This window comes from Psammomys obesus, unplaced genomic scaffold (genome assembly GCF_907164565.1).
Source record: "Psammomys obesus unplaced genomic scaffold, mPsaObe1.curated_primary_1811, whole genome shotgun sequence".
In the NCBI taxonomy this organism is placed as follows: Eukaryota; Metazoa; Chordata; class Mammalia; order Rodentia; family Muridae; genus Psammomys; species Psammomys obesus.
In genome coordinates this window covers 5,406,668-5,421,004 of record NW_026585742.1, presented here as the reverse complement: position 1 = coordinate 5,421,004, position 14,337 = coordinate 5,406,668, and the positions used below count along the sequence as shown (strand labels likewise).

Below are 14,337 nucleotides of genomic sequence, written 5' to 3'. Positions count from 1 at the left end.
TATCTATCTATCTATCTATCTATCTATCTATCTATCTATCTATCTATTTATTGCTGATGATTGATTTGGGAGGTACCCCTGGGCTTGGTGGACCTGGTTTTATAAGAAAGTGTACTGAACAAGCCAGGAGGAGCAAGCCAGTAAGCAGCACTTCTCCGTGACCTCTGCTTCTGTTTCCGCCTCTGAGTTCTTGCCTGAAGCTCCTTCCCTGACTTCCCCCAGTGTTGGGGTGTGGCCTGAGAGTTCCAATCGGAAATAAACCCTTTTCTCCCAAAGTTGTATTTGCTCATGGTGTCGTATCACAGCAATAGAAACGCTAAGACAAAAGCTATGTTTGTGTTCTTCCAGGACACAGAGCTTCACCCAGGTCATTAGGTTCTTGCTGTGTCCTCCCCACACCTGCTTTACCAAATCCCACACAATGAGACAGAGAATACTATAAAGGACTTGCTCACTGAGCATTGATTTAATCTCTTCAGCTTGTCACCTCTCTGTTGGACGCCAACAGAAAGAGCTGCCTTGATTGCAGCTGCCTTCATTGCCAGCACATGCTCTGACCATGATGTTTAAAAGCCAGTTCAGACTCTACCTCAGTAGGGCAAATACCAGAGCAAATCTTCTTAAATACAATGGAAGAGTCCTTTTACTGCACCTGTATATTGCCTTCTGATGGTATCTGGTGCACTACCAGAGTTTTACTCTGTTTCTGAATTAGAGAACTAGTTCAACTTTTAGGGAAAAAAATTCTCAGTCAGACTCATGAAATTCTCCTCCTATAGACAAGGAAATTGAGGCTTACACAGAGACTCTGCCTGTCTTCACTTGTATCTCTCCTTTCTCGGAGTCTCCTATTGCTATAGAAACAAATTCTACCAGACAAGCCCCATCTTGTGCACAAACTACTAAGCTACTTCTGCCTCCTTATATGAGTCTTGTCTAAAGGTCGTTAATCATTTTTTAAGGCCAGATATTAAATAGTCTAGGCTTTATAGTCCAAGAGGCAAAATTGAAGCTAACTGATGGGTGTTTAGAGGGTGTGTGAGTTGCTTTTCTTTCTTGCTGTGTTAAAATAGCTTAACAGAAGCAACCTAAGGAGAAGGGTTGTTTTGGATCACAGTTCAAGGCTACAGTCCATCATGTCTTGAAGTCAAAGCTACAGGAAATTAAAGCAGCTGGTCACATGGCTTCTATGACCAAGAAGCCGTGATGAATTCTAATGCTTGAGTCACTTTGTCCATTTATAGTCCAGAGTACCCAACCAGGGAATGGCGCTCCCTACAATGTGTGGGTCTTCCTACCACAATAGCCTAATTAAGGCAATCTCTGGCAATCATTCTCAGAGGCTAACTTTAATCTAGACAGTCCCTCATAGAGGTGTCCTGAGGCTTGTCTCTTAGGTGATTCCACTGTCTGTCAAGTTGACAATGAACACTAACAGCATTAAAAAAAAAATAACCATTTAAAAATACAAGCCATTCTTAGATAGCATATTAAAAGAAGTTATGCGCTGGATGGATTTTATTGTTTGTTAGACCTTAATTTTTCCAGCCCTCTTCTAGCCTTAGGGATGGCAATGGCTTCTACAGCTGCTCTTTCTAGACGCTTGAAGATTCCAATTTTTATTGTTAAGATTGAATACACAATGTTCCCTATACACACATGTGCTGAAGGTTAGGTGCCCACCAGGGGGCAGTATTTAAAGACATGCTAGAAACTGAAGGACCAGAGCCCAGCTGGAGGCAGTAGTCTCTGGTGGCTCACCTTTACTGAGCCAGTCCCCTGCTATCTCTCTCCTTCCTGGATACCACAGAGTCCTGCTAGACCACCTTCAGTTTCACTTCAGAGCCAAACAAATGGGACCAGTTGCCTAACTGCTGGTGTTTTCAAGCAACATAAAGCTGTCATCCAGTTCTGAGCCTTAGTGACCTCCAGAGGATCCCACAAACCAACACCAGGAATAAAAACTTAAAATAATGAAATTGTTCCCCATATGGATCAACACAATGGCACCAGAAAGAGTCATGGGAAAAGTTGATAAACAGGCTACTGTGTAGACTCATACCACCATCGTAGCTTAGGTGTGGAAGACAATGCCGAGACACAGGATATGGCAGCTTCACCCTCTCTCCACTGCCTCCTCCCTGATCACTGCGACTTCTTCTTCACTATTCTTGACTCTACGGCTGTGTTACCATCAGTTCTGCTGTCTATTTGTAATCTCAAAGTTTCTACCAGTCTCTGTCTCTGTCTTCATCTCTTGCCATTTGCCTCCCAATCAAGCATGCACACGCTCCCTTGCTTGTTCCTGGCTCTTCCCTACATTAGACCTAGGGCTTCTCTGCCCTGCACATCTCTTCCCCTGCACAGTGTGCTTCAGCTGTCTCCGAGAACTCCCTCATAGCTTTCTGGTCTGCACTCTTACATAATTACATCAGCACAACCAGATAACCTCAAATGATATCACTTCCCCCCTGACCCTTTAACCTTCTTAGTCACTTCTCTTGTTTTTATGAGGTTCTGGGCATTGTTCCTGCCATGCTTTGTGTTTCCTTCAGTCTTCCTCAAGGAATAGCTCATTCTTTCTTCTCTTATCTGGGCTGCTTTAAATGTGTCCATTGTAAGCCCTTCTTCAGCACTCTATTGAAGAGCAAATGGACCACTCAGCCCGCACCAGCACTTATTTATATTTCTGTATAATTCTCATTTTCTTCATGAAATCTAATGATAAAAGTGTATGTACACACATACATATATATAAACACACCTATATTTCATCTTGCACTGGTTGTAAATTTCATGATGGAGTAATTTAGAAATTACTTTACTAAGCAAATTAATATATAATAAGTGGACTTTATAATGGTTCAATAAACACATATTGATAGAATGAATCCATAATACAGGATGGGACACTCACAGCTCTAGGCTAATGACTGAAAAGTCTCATTAATATACTGAAGGCTAAACAAACAAACAAACAAAAAGATACTGAAGGCTATTGGGTACTCACCCGGATCTCTGTAATTAAATGATTTCTACCTTTACAATCCAAAGTGATGGCTTTTTAATGCTAGCGTTCAGGCTCTAACTGGTGGCTTTCCTGAACTGCAAGTGGTACAAGACCTGCTTTTGGCCAGGGACCAACAGAAGTGGTTAGAGGATCTAAAGCTCTATCGCCTGTGTGATTCCAGTCCTGTTGAGATGTGTCGTCCACAGTTCTCCACAGTCTCTGGTACCCAAGTGGCCTATGGGGCAATGTGTCTGTCCCTTGTCTCATGTCCTCTGCCTCTTAGGCGTTTCCAGTGATCCTCTGCCAAGGAAACTACTTGCACTCACATATTTGTCTTACTATGTGTTGGGAGAAATTCAAACCAAGGCAGTCTGACTTGCCCCCACCACTCTCCTCTTAGGGAAGCGCTGCAGCAGCTCTACTTTAGAAGCCATATTGTTGGGAGGAGAGCAGTGAGATGCAGATTAGCTTGACATTCACTTAACTTTTTATTTGTCCCCTCCCAGGCTGTCAGCCAGTGTGCATATTTGTATCATTTTCTGTAATCTCTACAATATTGTCTACAAATATTGCAAAATAGTGCTCTGTCTTGTTTTTGTTGTATAACTGAGCCCTCTTGCCAACTCCTTGCACAAGACTCCATTGGTAATAACAACAACAACAGCATAATTTGTGATACATCTGACTTCTACTAATCTACACACCTAATTTGCATTCTCTAAGTGAATGGTCCCTGGCACACTGTAAAGCAGATATCACTATTTCATTTCCATGCTGAGAAAGCTGCAGGTCCAGCAGGGCTCACCATGGAGCTTTTTGACAGGAGCTTACAACTTCCCTATCCACTAGATGGCAGAGCTTGGGTTTGAAAGCAAGGGGTCTGGCTGGGGTTGACTTAATCTTCTAAACTGGCAGCACCAACTCTTGTCATAAAAAAATTTCAGTTTAAGGTACAGTGTTAAAATGAGATGTTATAGACCTAAAATGTCTGAAGCTTTATCCAGACAGAGTGAAAATACTTGGTAATGAGAAACAATGACAAAGTTCCAAGAATAGACACAGCATTTCATGAACACAAGATGAAAATAACACAGTCTTCACTACTTGTCTTTTTCCCGTTGGCTTAATAGTAGGGAGGAAAAAAAAGTGTTTATCTCTACTACCTCTGGGCAAGAATCTGAGGAAAAGGCTCATCTCCCATCTTGGCTCTAGAAAAGCTGGTAATACTGTGTAAAGTCCCAGATGCTACAATGTCCCTTTTTAGTTGAGCTTATTCAAATGTTCTGAAGAGGAGTGGGGATCCAGAGAGCAAGGGCTGCATTCATTTAAAGGGAAGAAAACCTGCTCCTTCAGTGCCAACTAAGCAGCTCCTGCTTGTCTTTTTACTATTGTGGATGTCCCATCCTTGAATTCTCTGTTTTCAGGATCTTATGGCTCAAGCTGAATTTCCCTCTCCTGCCCTGGTGATGCTAAATAATTTTCCCAATAGCTTGTGACAGGTTTCTCCATTCTTCTGGAAGGGTTTCAAAAGAAACACAAAGGTCCTATTATAATTTCTCTTAAGAACACCAGAGCAGTAAAAACAAGTTAATCCAGGTGAGATGTTTAAATATGCATATCTTCTAATGTTTGCATGTGTGAAGAGAGAGGGTGGAGAAGGCTCTCATTCTGGGATGAGGATAGTCTCAGAAATGTTGTTGCTTCAAGGACATGTTTGCTAGTCAATTATCTTTTCTGCTCTCTAGCTAATTTCCAGCTACACTAATTTGATGATACACTAATTTGATGATAACACGAGAATAATATATTAGAAGAAAACTTACTGAATGTCAGGTCTTGTTTAAACATTCTGCATGTATGTCTCATTTAACACTTTCAGCAATATTTGGAATAGGTATCATTGTCTCTTCATAGGGTGTTGGTTCATCGTGGTGAGAACCAAAAAAAAAAAAAAAAAAGCAAAATCCATGGTGGTGGGAGCATGACCAAGACTCTGTGTAACTATGAGCTTAAAGAAATCTTTCCCTCTTTAAGTTGCCAGTACTTGTTCAGAATGAAGAAAAGCAACAAATATACAGATTCTGAGATGAAGATCTGGTACAAGTTATTTTTGGAGGAGTTACCTCTAAAGACAAAAAAAAAATAAAAGTGCGACATTCTAATGTTCATTCTTCTGATGGGTGTTCTTCACATGTATTAAGAACGTTGAAATGAGCAGCCTTCCTTGACACCAGTGTATTAAGGACATGCTGAGCATACGAGATCCAGAAACCCATACCCTCCAGTGTCAAAACCACTTTCATACCCTGATGACACTTTACAGGAGATGAGAAAACAGTTAAGCATTACTTGTTTGGTTTAATCACAGGCCAAAAGGGAGGCCAGGTGGCAGGTGTCTCAGTTCTGTAGTAAAATGAGATATTGCTGAGTAGCAAGCGTCTCTCCTAGTGGTATAAGCAAAAATGTGCACATATGGTGATATAGAGAAAGTACATATTTTGATAAATTTACTAAAAGCAACATTTGAACCTGTTGTATATTATCTAGAATTTTCTAACTGACACTATCAAATTAAGTAAAGTCTTTGTCTGACAACTGTCGGCATAAAGCTCTTGTGGACTATGTACAGTTTACCCTTGTTGATTCAAATGCTGATTTCTCTACCCCACTATCTGATTTCAGTCCACACCTTGCATTGTGATGTTTATTCTAAGCATCTCCTGTCTCAAGTTTGTGTAAACATTCTACTATTTGTTCTGTGCATGGCCAATAAAGACAACCAGCCAATACTGAGCATTGGGAAGAATAGCATGGGACATCCTGGTCTGGTGAAGGGAGGAGAAAAGTTAGAGTACAGATGGGATTTGTGAGGAGAGGGCCAGGAAATAAACCAGACCTAGGATATGACTACAAAGCAAATATAATGAGTGGCATAACTGAAATTTGAATGGGAGGAAGCTATACTAGCTTGGAGGTTTAGGATGGATAATTATTGAGCAGCACTGTGCTCTAGCTTCTCTGTGTGGTTATTTGGCTATATAGCTGGTTAGGAAGTAGCCGCTGCTTTACTCAGATATAAATCAATACTAAATTTTAAAAATCTTTCAACAGACAACCAGCTCAGTAGGTCCTTTTCTTTTGTCATCATATGTATCTTTTTTGTTCCACTGACTTTGAGGCTTGACTTTACATCTTCCTTGTGTTTGTAAGTAAACTAGACAGTTAGAAGCTACTAATGGCTCCCATCTCAATTCAAAGGTTATGATCATAGCACTGACAGTGGCTTATTGAGTTCTACATAAACAAACAAAATAACTCGTATATATTCCTGCTTACTCTTGAGAATGTTCTCAACAGAAGAAGGGCATTTCATAGTATTCAAATGTTGAGCTGAAACTGCAAGCTAAACACTTCTCTTAGATGTTACTGGGACAGCAGAGCAGGACGTTCTGTGGGAGTGGACTAGCAGTAAATGTGCAAACGTGAAACAGAGAGGCAAAGCTTACTTTCCTTCTTTATCAAAAATAGAGGAGTGTACATACCTCCTGAGAGACTTGGAGCCCCCAGGGGTTGCTCCAGATGGCACACTATGGTTATGAGTTAATGTCATTCTCTTTCCGGTGTATCAATGATCTCAATGACTTTTATCTGCTTTGCATATGAACTCCTGAAGAAGGTAGGGCTTGATTGAAAACAATGTTTGAACATTTTTGTTTCAGAAAGGTATTTCAAATGAAGGGACTCTTTTCCTTAAAGAGGCGGGGGTGGGGATGGGGAACAACACTGTCTTTACGCAGTTTCTCCAGATGCCAGTGAAGGACCAACTACATGACTCTGCAGTTTGGGGAAGGAAATGGAGAAGCCCAAGCTGGAAACTGCTTGACAAGTGATCCCATGCCTCAAAGGGTTACATGAAATGAGTACTTTACTCTCCATCCCACTTGAGCTCCATTGCTGGTTTTTCACACAGATGCCTCTTCTAACTGTTCTTCTCTAGCTTGAGGGCAAGACTAGGAATCCATGTGCCTAAGGCAGTGTTTACTAGGCAGTTGTTCTCAGACCTTAAAGGGTTGAATTTACCCCCACTCCCTCCTTAGTAGCTATTGGTCAGAGCTCATTGTGGAAGCAATGCAGACATTTTGAGCCCAGGAACAATGTTTAGCAGCCCAGTCCCACTACCTGCCTGGCCACTGGCAATTCTTATCTGGTACTCTAGATCCTAGACAGTGAACATAGCTTTCTCCTCCCAAAGCCAAGGGTTTCATATAGAACTTCCAGTGGAGTTAGCATCTTCTCCCTGTTCTTTTCCAGCTCACGATAAATATCAACCGTGAGTTCCCAGAGAATGCTTAACATTTCTGAGCTTTGTACACTCTCATCAGTTAGGAGACTGCTCAAATGGGGCCATTTGAAAAGTGCTGTCAGTTCTCCTTAATCCTTCAGAATGTTGGTAAAAACATTACTTCTTATGCTTCAATGCCTATGAATAAAACTTTTTGTTTTAGACTAGGAAATGTTTCAAGGCCAATATTAAAAGGATACAGTCCACGATTTACAAATCCTCTCAGCTACTTAGCAAGGAGAAGAAGAATTTCCATGGGAAATATGTTTGGGAAACAATGGGTCTCTAGGGGATTCAAAAATGTATGTTAGAAAGATGAAGTAATAAGAAGGATTTCTTGAGTTTTTTTTATCATATTCTTAAATTCTTTCTCCCATCTTTTTTTTTTTTTGCCTCCTTTCTTTCTCTTCCTCCATTTTCTTCCTTTTCTTTAGTGAACAGTCTTATAGGGATTCATGAAAATATTTCTGGAAAATACTGTACTTACCTGCTTACAAAAGGCTAGTAAAGGTTGATTTTTTTTTCTTACTTTCTTTGTAATTACAGAGCCAGCATCAGGCCCATAGAAGGTAATGTTAATATGAAATAAATAAGAAAGTACATTGATAACATATCAAAACACTGTTAAAAGTTGCTTAACACCTCTCCCTTAGAGTTAATTAATGCCAATTATTTGAGAGTTTTACAGCAGTGAATTTTTTAAGATTTATTTATTTATTATGTATACAATATTCTGTCTGCATGTACACCTGAACACCAGAAGACTGCACTAGATCCCATTATAGATGGTTGTGAGCCACTATGTGGTTGCTAGGAATTGAATGCAAGGCCTCTGGAAGAGCAGCCAGTGCTCTTAACCTCTGAGCCATGTCTCTACTCCAGGAGTAAATATTTTAAAATTGAATAAAGTTAGCCTATATTAAGTGTCTGGATCGAAGCCCTGAGAAGTGAGGCTGGGAACAAGCTCTGCAGGCATCTGTCCATCATTTTATAGGCATGGAACAGACATTAAGCTGATAATGGGCTTGAAAGCTTTCTATCAATTTAAGTATAGGAATAGAGATGTGAATTTCTTTCAAGCCAGGTAGACTCAAACTCTTGGTATCAGAGAGAATGTAAGGGGAAAATAAATGCATCCTCCAGCATCTCAGGATGGAACTGATGGAAGGAATGGGACTTCTCTCAAAGTATTACTTTGATTGGTCGTTAGATGAGCTGGAACAGGTCCTTGTCTAATCAGTATGTATCTGTTTCACAGACACATTGTTGGCCATCATCAGCCAGAGTTGCACAATCCCTGTCAGGTTACAGTAACTCACTAATCTCGAGAGAATGTGAGAGATCTTAAATTGTGTGAGTGGGGTCTCTTTGTTGAGAGCCCCCAGCACTAGGTCATAATGGGAGGCTTCTATTTTGGAGGACAGTCAATACTGGATTGAAAGCATAGTTAGCAAATCTTCCCACTGTGGAGTGGTCGGTAGATTCTCTAAGAATGACATTTTGTGGCTTCAAGCAGAATTTCTTTCTACCCACCCTACATTTTTCAGCCAGTAATCACAGAAGGAAGAAAGCTTCCTGCTGTTAGGTTGAGGAACATGGATCACCATTCCTTACCTGAACGGATAGGCAAATGCGATGTCAATGCTGAGGTTACTTTCTGTCTTGTTGACGCAGTCCACACTCAGCCGCAGGCCTCCTGAATAGCCACCACATGTTGCAAATGCAAAGATTGCAAAAAGCTGCCAAGGACAAAAGAAGAAAGGGAAAAAAAAACAGCTTTTAAGGTGATGGGGATTTAAAACAACAACAATAATCAGGAGCTCTGTGTCTAGGTGGAAGGAGGTTGTGGCCCTCCACAGAGCTGATCACAGGGGAGGATGAACTCTAGGAGGGTGAACACTAGGCTGGAAGGGGCTCTAAAGAACAGACCAGTGAATTATAGAAATGCTTCTTGGACAGGGAAAAATGACTGCTAGTGTGTGAAGCAGTGCCATGCCTCACATGGAAGATGGGCTTAATTCCATAGACAGAGACCTGGAAAGCTGCCTGTGGATGACTCCTAATAGGTATTTTCCTTGTTTTCATGCCTTTGTCTGGGTGCATTTTCTTTAATACATGTGGTTGTCTTTTGGAATGGTGTAGACTGCCTTTTGGAAAAGCATAACCTGAGAAAACTAGAGCTAGTGGACTGGAGATCAGGTAAGTAAGAGATTCTATTCAGAGCATGAGTGATCAGAGTGCTTTGCTTCAAGTCCCCACAGACAGTTATATCTCTGTGTTGGCTGCTGTTTCTAAATCAAGTATTAGAAGAGAAAATGTTATGAGTTAATGTCATTCTCTTTCCTGGTATAAATATGGATCTGTGGAGAAGAGACAACAAAAATTAAGAGCATGAACTCGGAGAATCTTGTAGACAGAATAAATGTCAACAAGGAACACTCATGGAGGAGGAGGGTCCTAACAAGGGAATTAAGGAAATACTAGACTGCGAAGCAACTACCTTCATAGTTTGCAAAAAAATTAAAAGAATTTCTTGCTCATCTATAAAGAAAGCCAAATCAATGCACTTCAAACTAACCCATACAGAAAGAGTCCAGTTAATTTTAGTGTTAGCAGTACTAGTAGTTCATTTTGCACAGTGAGACAAACTATGTGTGGATTATGTGCCAAGGCCCTAGTTTATAATGTCGAGGACATTACTTAAAACAATAAAACAGCATTGGTAATAATCCCTTGAGTTATTTTGCTCTTTGTGATACAAGGCAGACAATTACCATGGAGGCGTCTGCTGGCACTGGAGAGGTGGAGAGGTGTCTGTTCCAAAAGTTCAGAATGTGGATGAGTGCGATCTACCAGAAGAATCATTGGTGGAAAAACACCTTAAGAATTGTCTTCCTCAGTTGCCTATTTAGCATTTGTAGGAAAAGACTGGTAAATGGCAATTCATTGTAAAACCCTCAGAAGGCAAGCAATATTTTGGGAACCACTTTTGCAAATATGTGTCAGTTTTGTTGGTTTCCAAAATCAGTATTTTAAACTGTGAAGCAAATGATATGTTATGCATAATAGAAGCAAATGGATTCATACTTGTTAGATCTGTGGAGCCCATAGAGTGGGTCTTCCTACCACAGTGTAAATACGCAATAAACACTAGTGAACATTATTGCTGTAAATAGTGGGGTTTGTGATAAGTTGTTCCAGACCATAAAGTAGGAAATTTAGACTTAAGCCCTAGCTAGGTCTACATATGTCTCAGCTCTAGTGAACCAACAGCTCTGCAGTCAAAATAAAATCTGTTTTTATGTTTTGTTTGCCTTTGCTTTCCAGCTTGCCCAAATTATGGGACTAATGGGCATCATTTAGCAATCAGTCCAGCCCATTCCATAGTCCACACAATTCTCAGAGCTCAGGCTTCAGAGGAGCGTGGCTACTCCCTTCCCAAAAGCTCGTAGTATTGACAGGAATGAGAGAGAATTGGTACTAATTATTCAATGTTCATGTCTAGATTGCATCTTGTGATGGTGGATATTCCAGATCCTTGTAGCATGTGAAGATGGAGGTTTTGGAGGGAATGGGGAAGGGGGCTGCAGCTGGAATACAAAGTGAATAAACTGTAATTAATAAAAATAAAATTAAAAAACACCACATGTATGATGAGGAGGAGATAGATGATTGACACCATCCACATCGTTACTTTTTCCTCTAGTCTTCTTTAAACTTCGCAAACACAAGACATCATACTCCAGTTACGTTTGACACCTATAGCTTTTGGGTTAAGTTTCTTATTCATCACTGTCATCATTGATTAAAGGGAGGTCACACTGTGTGACTGATATCACACTCATTTGAAAAAGTGAACTCAACTCTATTGGAATATACCATTTATAGAATCTAAACAACAGGAAACATCAAAACACAGTGAAGAGAGAGGACTAGAGTTCTTTGGGATGGAAGGGTAGAATTCTCTGGTATTGCAGAGAAAGGTGCAGTGGCCTTCCTTGCAGTTGTCCCCCTAAGTTCTACCCTGGGTGGCAGAACACAGCACATCTGACTTGGAGCCCAATTCCTAACGAGGTAACCTTAAGCAAATCACCCCACTTCTCCAAACGTCAGTTCCTGGTAAGACAACACCAACACAGTGATTCATTCAACAGGCATTGAATGGAATGCTTCCTATGTAGCAGTTGTTGAAGAAGAGGAAGGAAGGTATACTAGAAAACAGAGAAAGCCTCTGTCGCCGTCACTCAGCTATAGACAGAATTAGAAATTATGTCACGTGTTTGGAGAAGAGAGTAAGACAGAAAGTTATGCCTGAAGATGCTGCATTTAAGCCAACATTTGGAAAACAAATGAGAGGAAGTGAGACAAAAATTGGGGGAGAAAAGATTTTCAGTAGAAGGAATAGCTAACGTGACAGATACAAGGAGGCAACACTTGACAAGTTCAAGAAGGCGTCATTTCAATGGTGAAAAGATGAGAGAATTAGTTTGTATCTCACAGAGTTACTGTGAATATTAAATAATAGACTCATAGCTCCCCAAATATGTTAAAATTCATTCATTTTCCTCTTCTTCTCATTGCTACATCATTGCTATTCACCTCACTGTACTAGAGAAACTGAGACTAAAGAGGAAAATGTGCTTGCCAATAGCAGAGTTCAGGTATGATCCTGAGGTCCAGACTTCCTGAGAGAGCATTTCAGTCAGCTTCAGAATTGTGGGAAAGCGATACAGTTGCCATTAGGATAGAGTTAACAGTTAAACTGTTCAGAAATGCATCATGAACACAACTGAAGGATCTCCAACTTTCTCCTGATTCTCTCACAAGCACATACAGCAATCTTACTAGCAAAGGAGAACGGGCCTTGCACCTTTTTTTTATTTTCCCTTGCTGCCTGTCTCTCTTCCTTTTTTCCTTTCTTCTTTCCCTTCTCCCTCAGATGAATAGACTGAGGAATTTAGAAGGAGGTCTTTGTAAGATGCAAGACTCTTCCTAGTTTGACAACTAAGGCTGAAAAACCACTAATATCAGCACAAGGAAGGTCTGGTTGTCTTGTGGATGCTCAGTTTTATGAAACAACATTTGATAACACAGACAAGATCCTATTCTGGGGAAGTGGGAAAGATGGGTGAACAAAATACATCTAGGGTCCTGAAAACTGGGAGGAGATTTTTCTCTCTCCTCCACATACCCGAGGAGAGAGAAACGTCTGAAGGATTGGAGTGACAGTGGAAAGGGTTGTGCAGAACCAGAGTGAGTTTCAACCAACATCACGGTAAGGGCTACACACAATGGAGAAGAATGAGGACCCGCCATCCATGCATGCCTGTGTGTTCACAACCATGTGTGTGTTAGTCCCTCCACGCTCTAGGTTCTGGGTATTCACCCTCAGCCAGCTCAGTGTCTGTTCCCCACAGTGCAGTGCACCGGCTCACCTCTCCCGGCAAGCAAAGGCGTAAGCCGGGACCAATGTTCATTCAGTCATCCAAGAAGAATTATGCGGTCTTTGTGTTCCCATTTTTCATGGGGTTCCCAGTTCTAGGAGCAGAAAACTAATTTTCCAGCATATTCTAAGATCACCAGTGTCCTGACTACTGGCCATTTACCTCCTCTGATTTCAGGAAAGCAAAATTAAGACTCCTGCAACAAACTCTCATTTTGCTTCTGTCTGGGATGATCTATGGCTCTGCTCTAAATCCCCCGATTTAATAGGTCTCTGTGAACCACAACATATAGCACAAGTGGCGGTGTTGCACACAGTGACACCAGCTTTCCCCTCGGTGGAAGACAGACAGCTTCTTCATAGGAGAGCACTGACTCTAAGAGGACTATCATGCTATTACCTCTCCTGGTTATTTTGAAAGCGATAGTTGAAAGAAATAGTTTGGAAGAAGACAAAATATGAGGCCAAGTAGTGCTTTTTAAAAAGTGTGCTGCAAAGCCAGGAAGGGGATTCCTCCCCAAAGTCTGGTAAACAGCCTCAAGCATGAAGGATGCTTGGGAATAAATGGGTGGGAGTGAGAAGAATGCTAGGAAGGGGACTGGAAAATCGATGCCCATGTCATTGACAGGCTGTGCTTACCAACAGCCAGATCTCTCAAAAATGAAACTATGATTTCCTGTGTGCCAATTTCCACGTATAATTATTTCTGCCATTACCAGTATCAAGCTACTCTTGATCTGCTTGATCTTGGACTTGGGAGAGAGAGGCAGAAGCAGAGGTTGTCCTACACACCACTGTCTCAAGTACCCTGGGCCGGAAGCTTCACTCGGCAAGGGCACATGTGGCACACACGGGCACTTGGACTGTGAAGTTGGTACAACTGGAGCCAGCACTAAATGGGGAGAGAGGACTGACTGTTGTAGAGGCAGGCAGAAATCGGGTGGGTGTCGTTTCGAGTGGACTCTGAGAACTATGGTTCCTCTGCCACCCTTAGCTGACTCTCTACACCGAGGCACACCCCATGACTGCTTTCATGCTATGATGCTAGCGCCTTGCACTTGCAACTAATAACTTGCCTTCCACAAAGCCAAACAGCAAACCGTTTGTCAACAGTTTGTGAAGAAGCCTCATTCTTATCAGGCTCTAGGTCTCAGTGAGTGGCGGTTTAACCAAATGGATACAGCATATAAAACCATTCGAGCGTTCTTGCAAAGTGTGGATTGGAAACAGCTGTAAGAAATCAGGTTTCCTCTCCTAGACATTGTGAAAACCCCATATGAACAGGACTCTGCCCTTATCTCCAGAGCCCTCGTGTGCTGAAATATATTATTGGCAGAGCATTATGCTATCAAGTGAATTGGATGACAGTGGGGTCATGAAATATCCCTATTCGTGCTTCAGGAGACAGCTTGGTACGGAAAGAGCTGGACTCAAAAGTGTGAGGTTCTGGGTTTGAATCTCAAGAAAATAAAGAACAGGATATGCTGGTATGGTGCTATGGTGGTTTGCTGGTATGGTGGTATGGTGGTATGGTGGTATGGT

At 41.4% G+C, this 14,337-nt stretch overlaps 1 protein-coding gene across 1 annotated transcript in view; it reads right to left on the bottom strand.

Moving 5' to 3' along the window:
- Synpr (synaptoporin) overlaps positions 1–14,337 on the bottom strand; it is a 334,857-nt gene that overhangs the window by 114,300 nt on the left and 206,220 nt on the right. Inside the window, exon 3 of the mRNA XM_055599191.1 lies at positions 8,967–9,091. Within this exon, the coding sequence (XP_055455166.1) occupies positions 8,967–9,091 (125 nt within the window). The remainder of the gene's footprint in view (positions 1–8,966; positions 9,092–14,337) is intronic.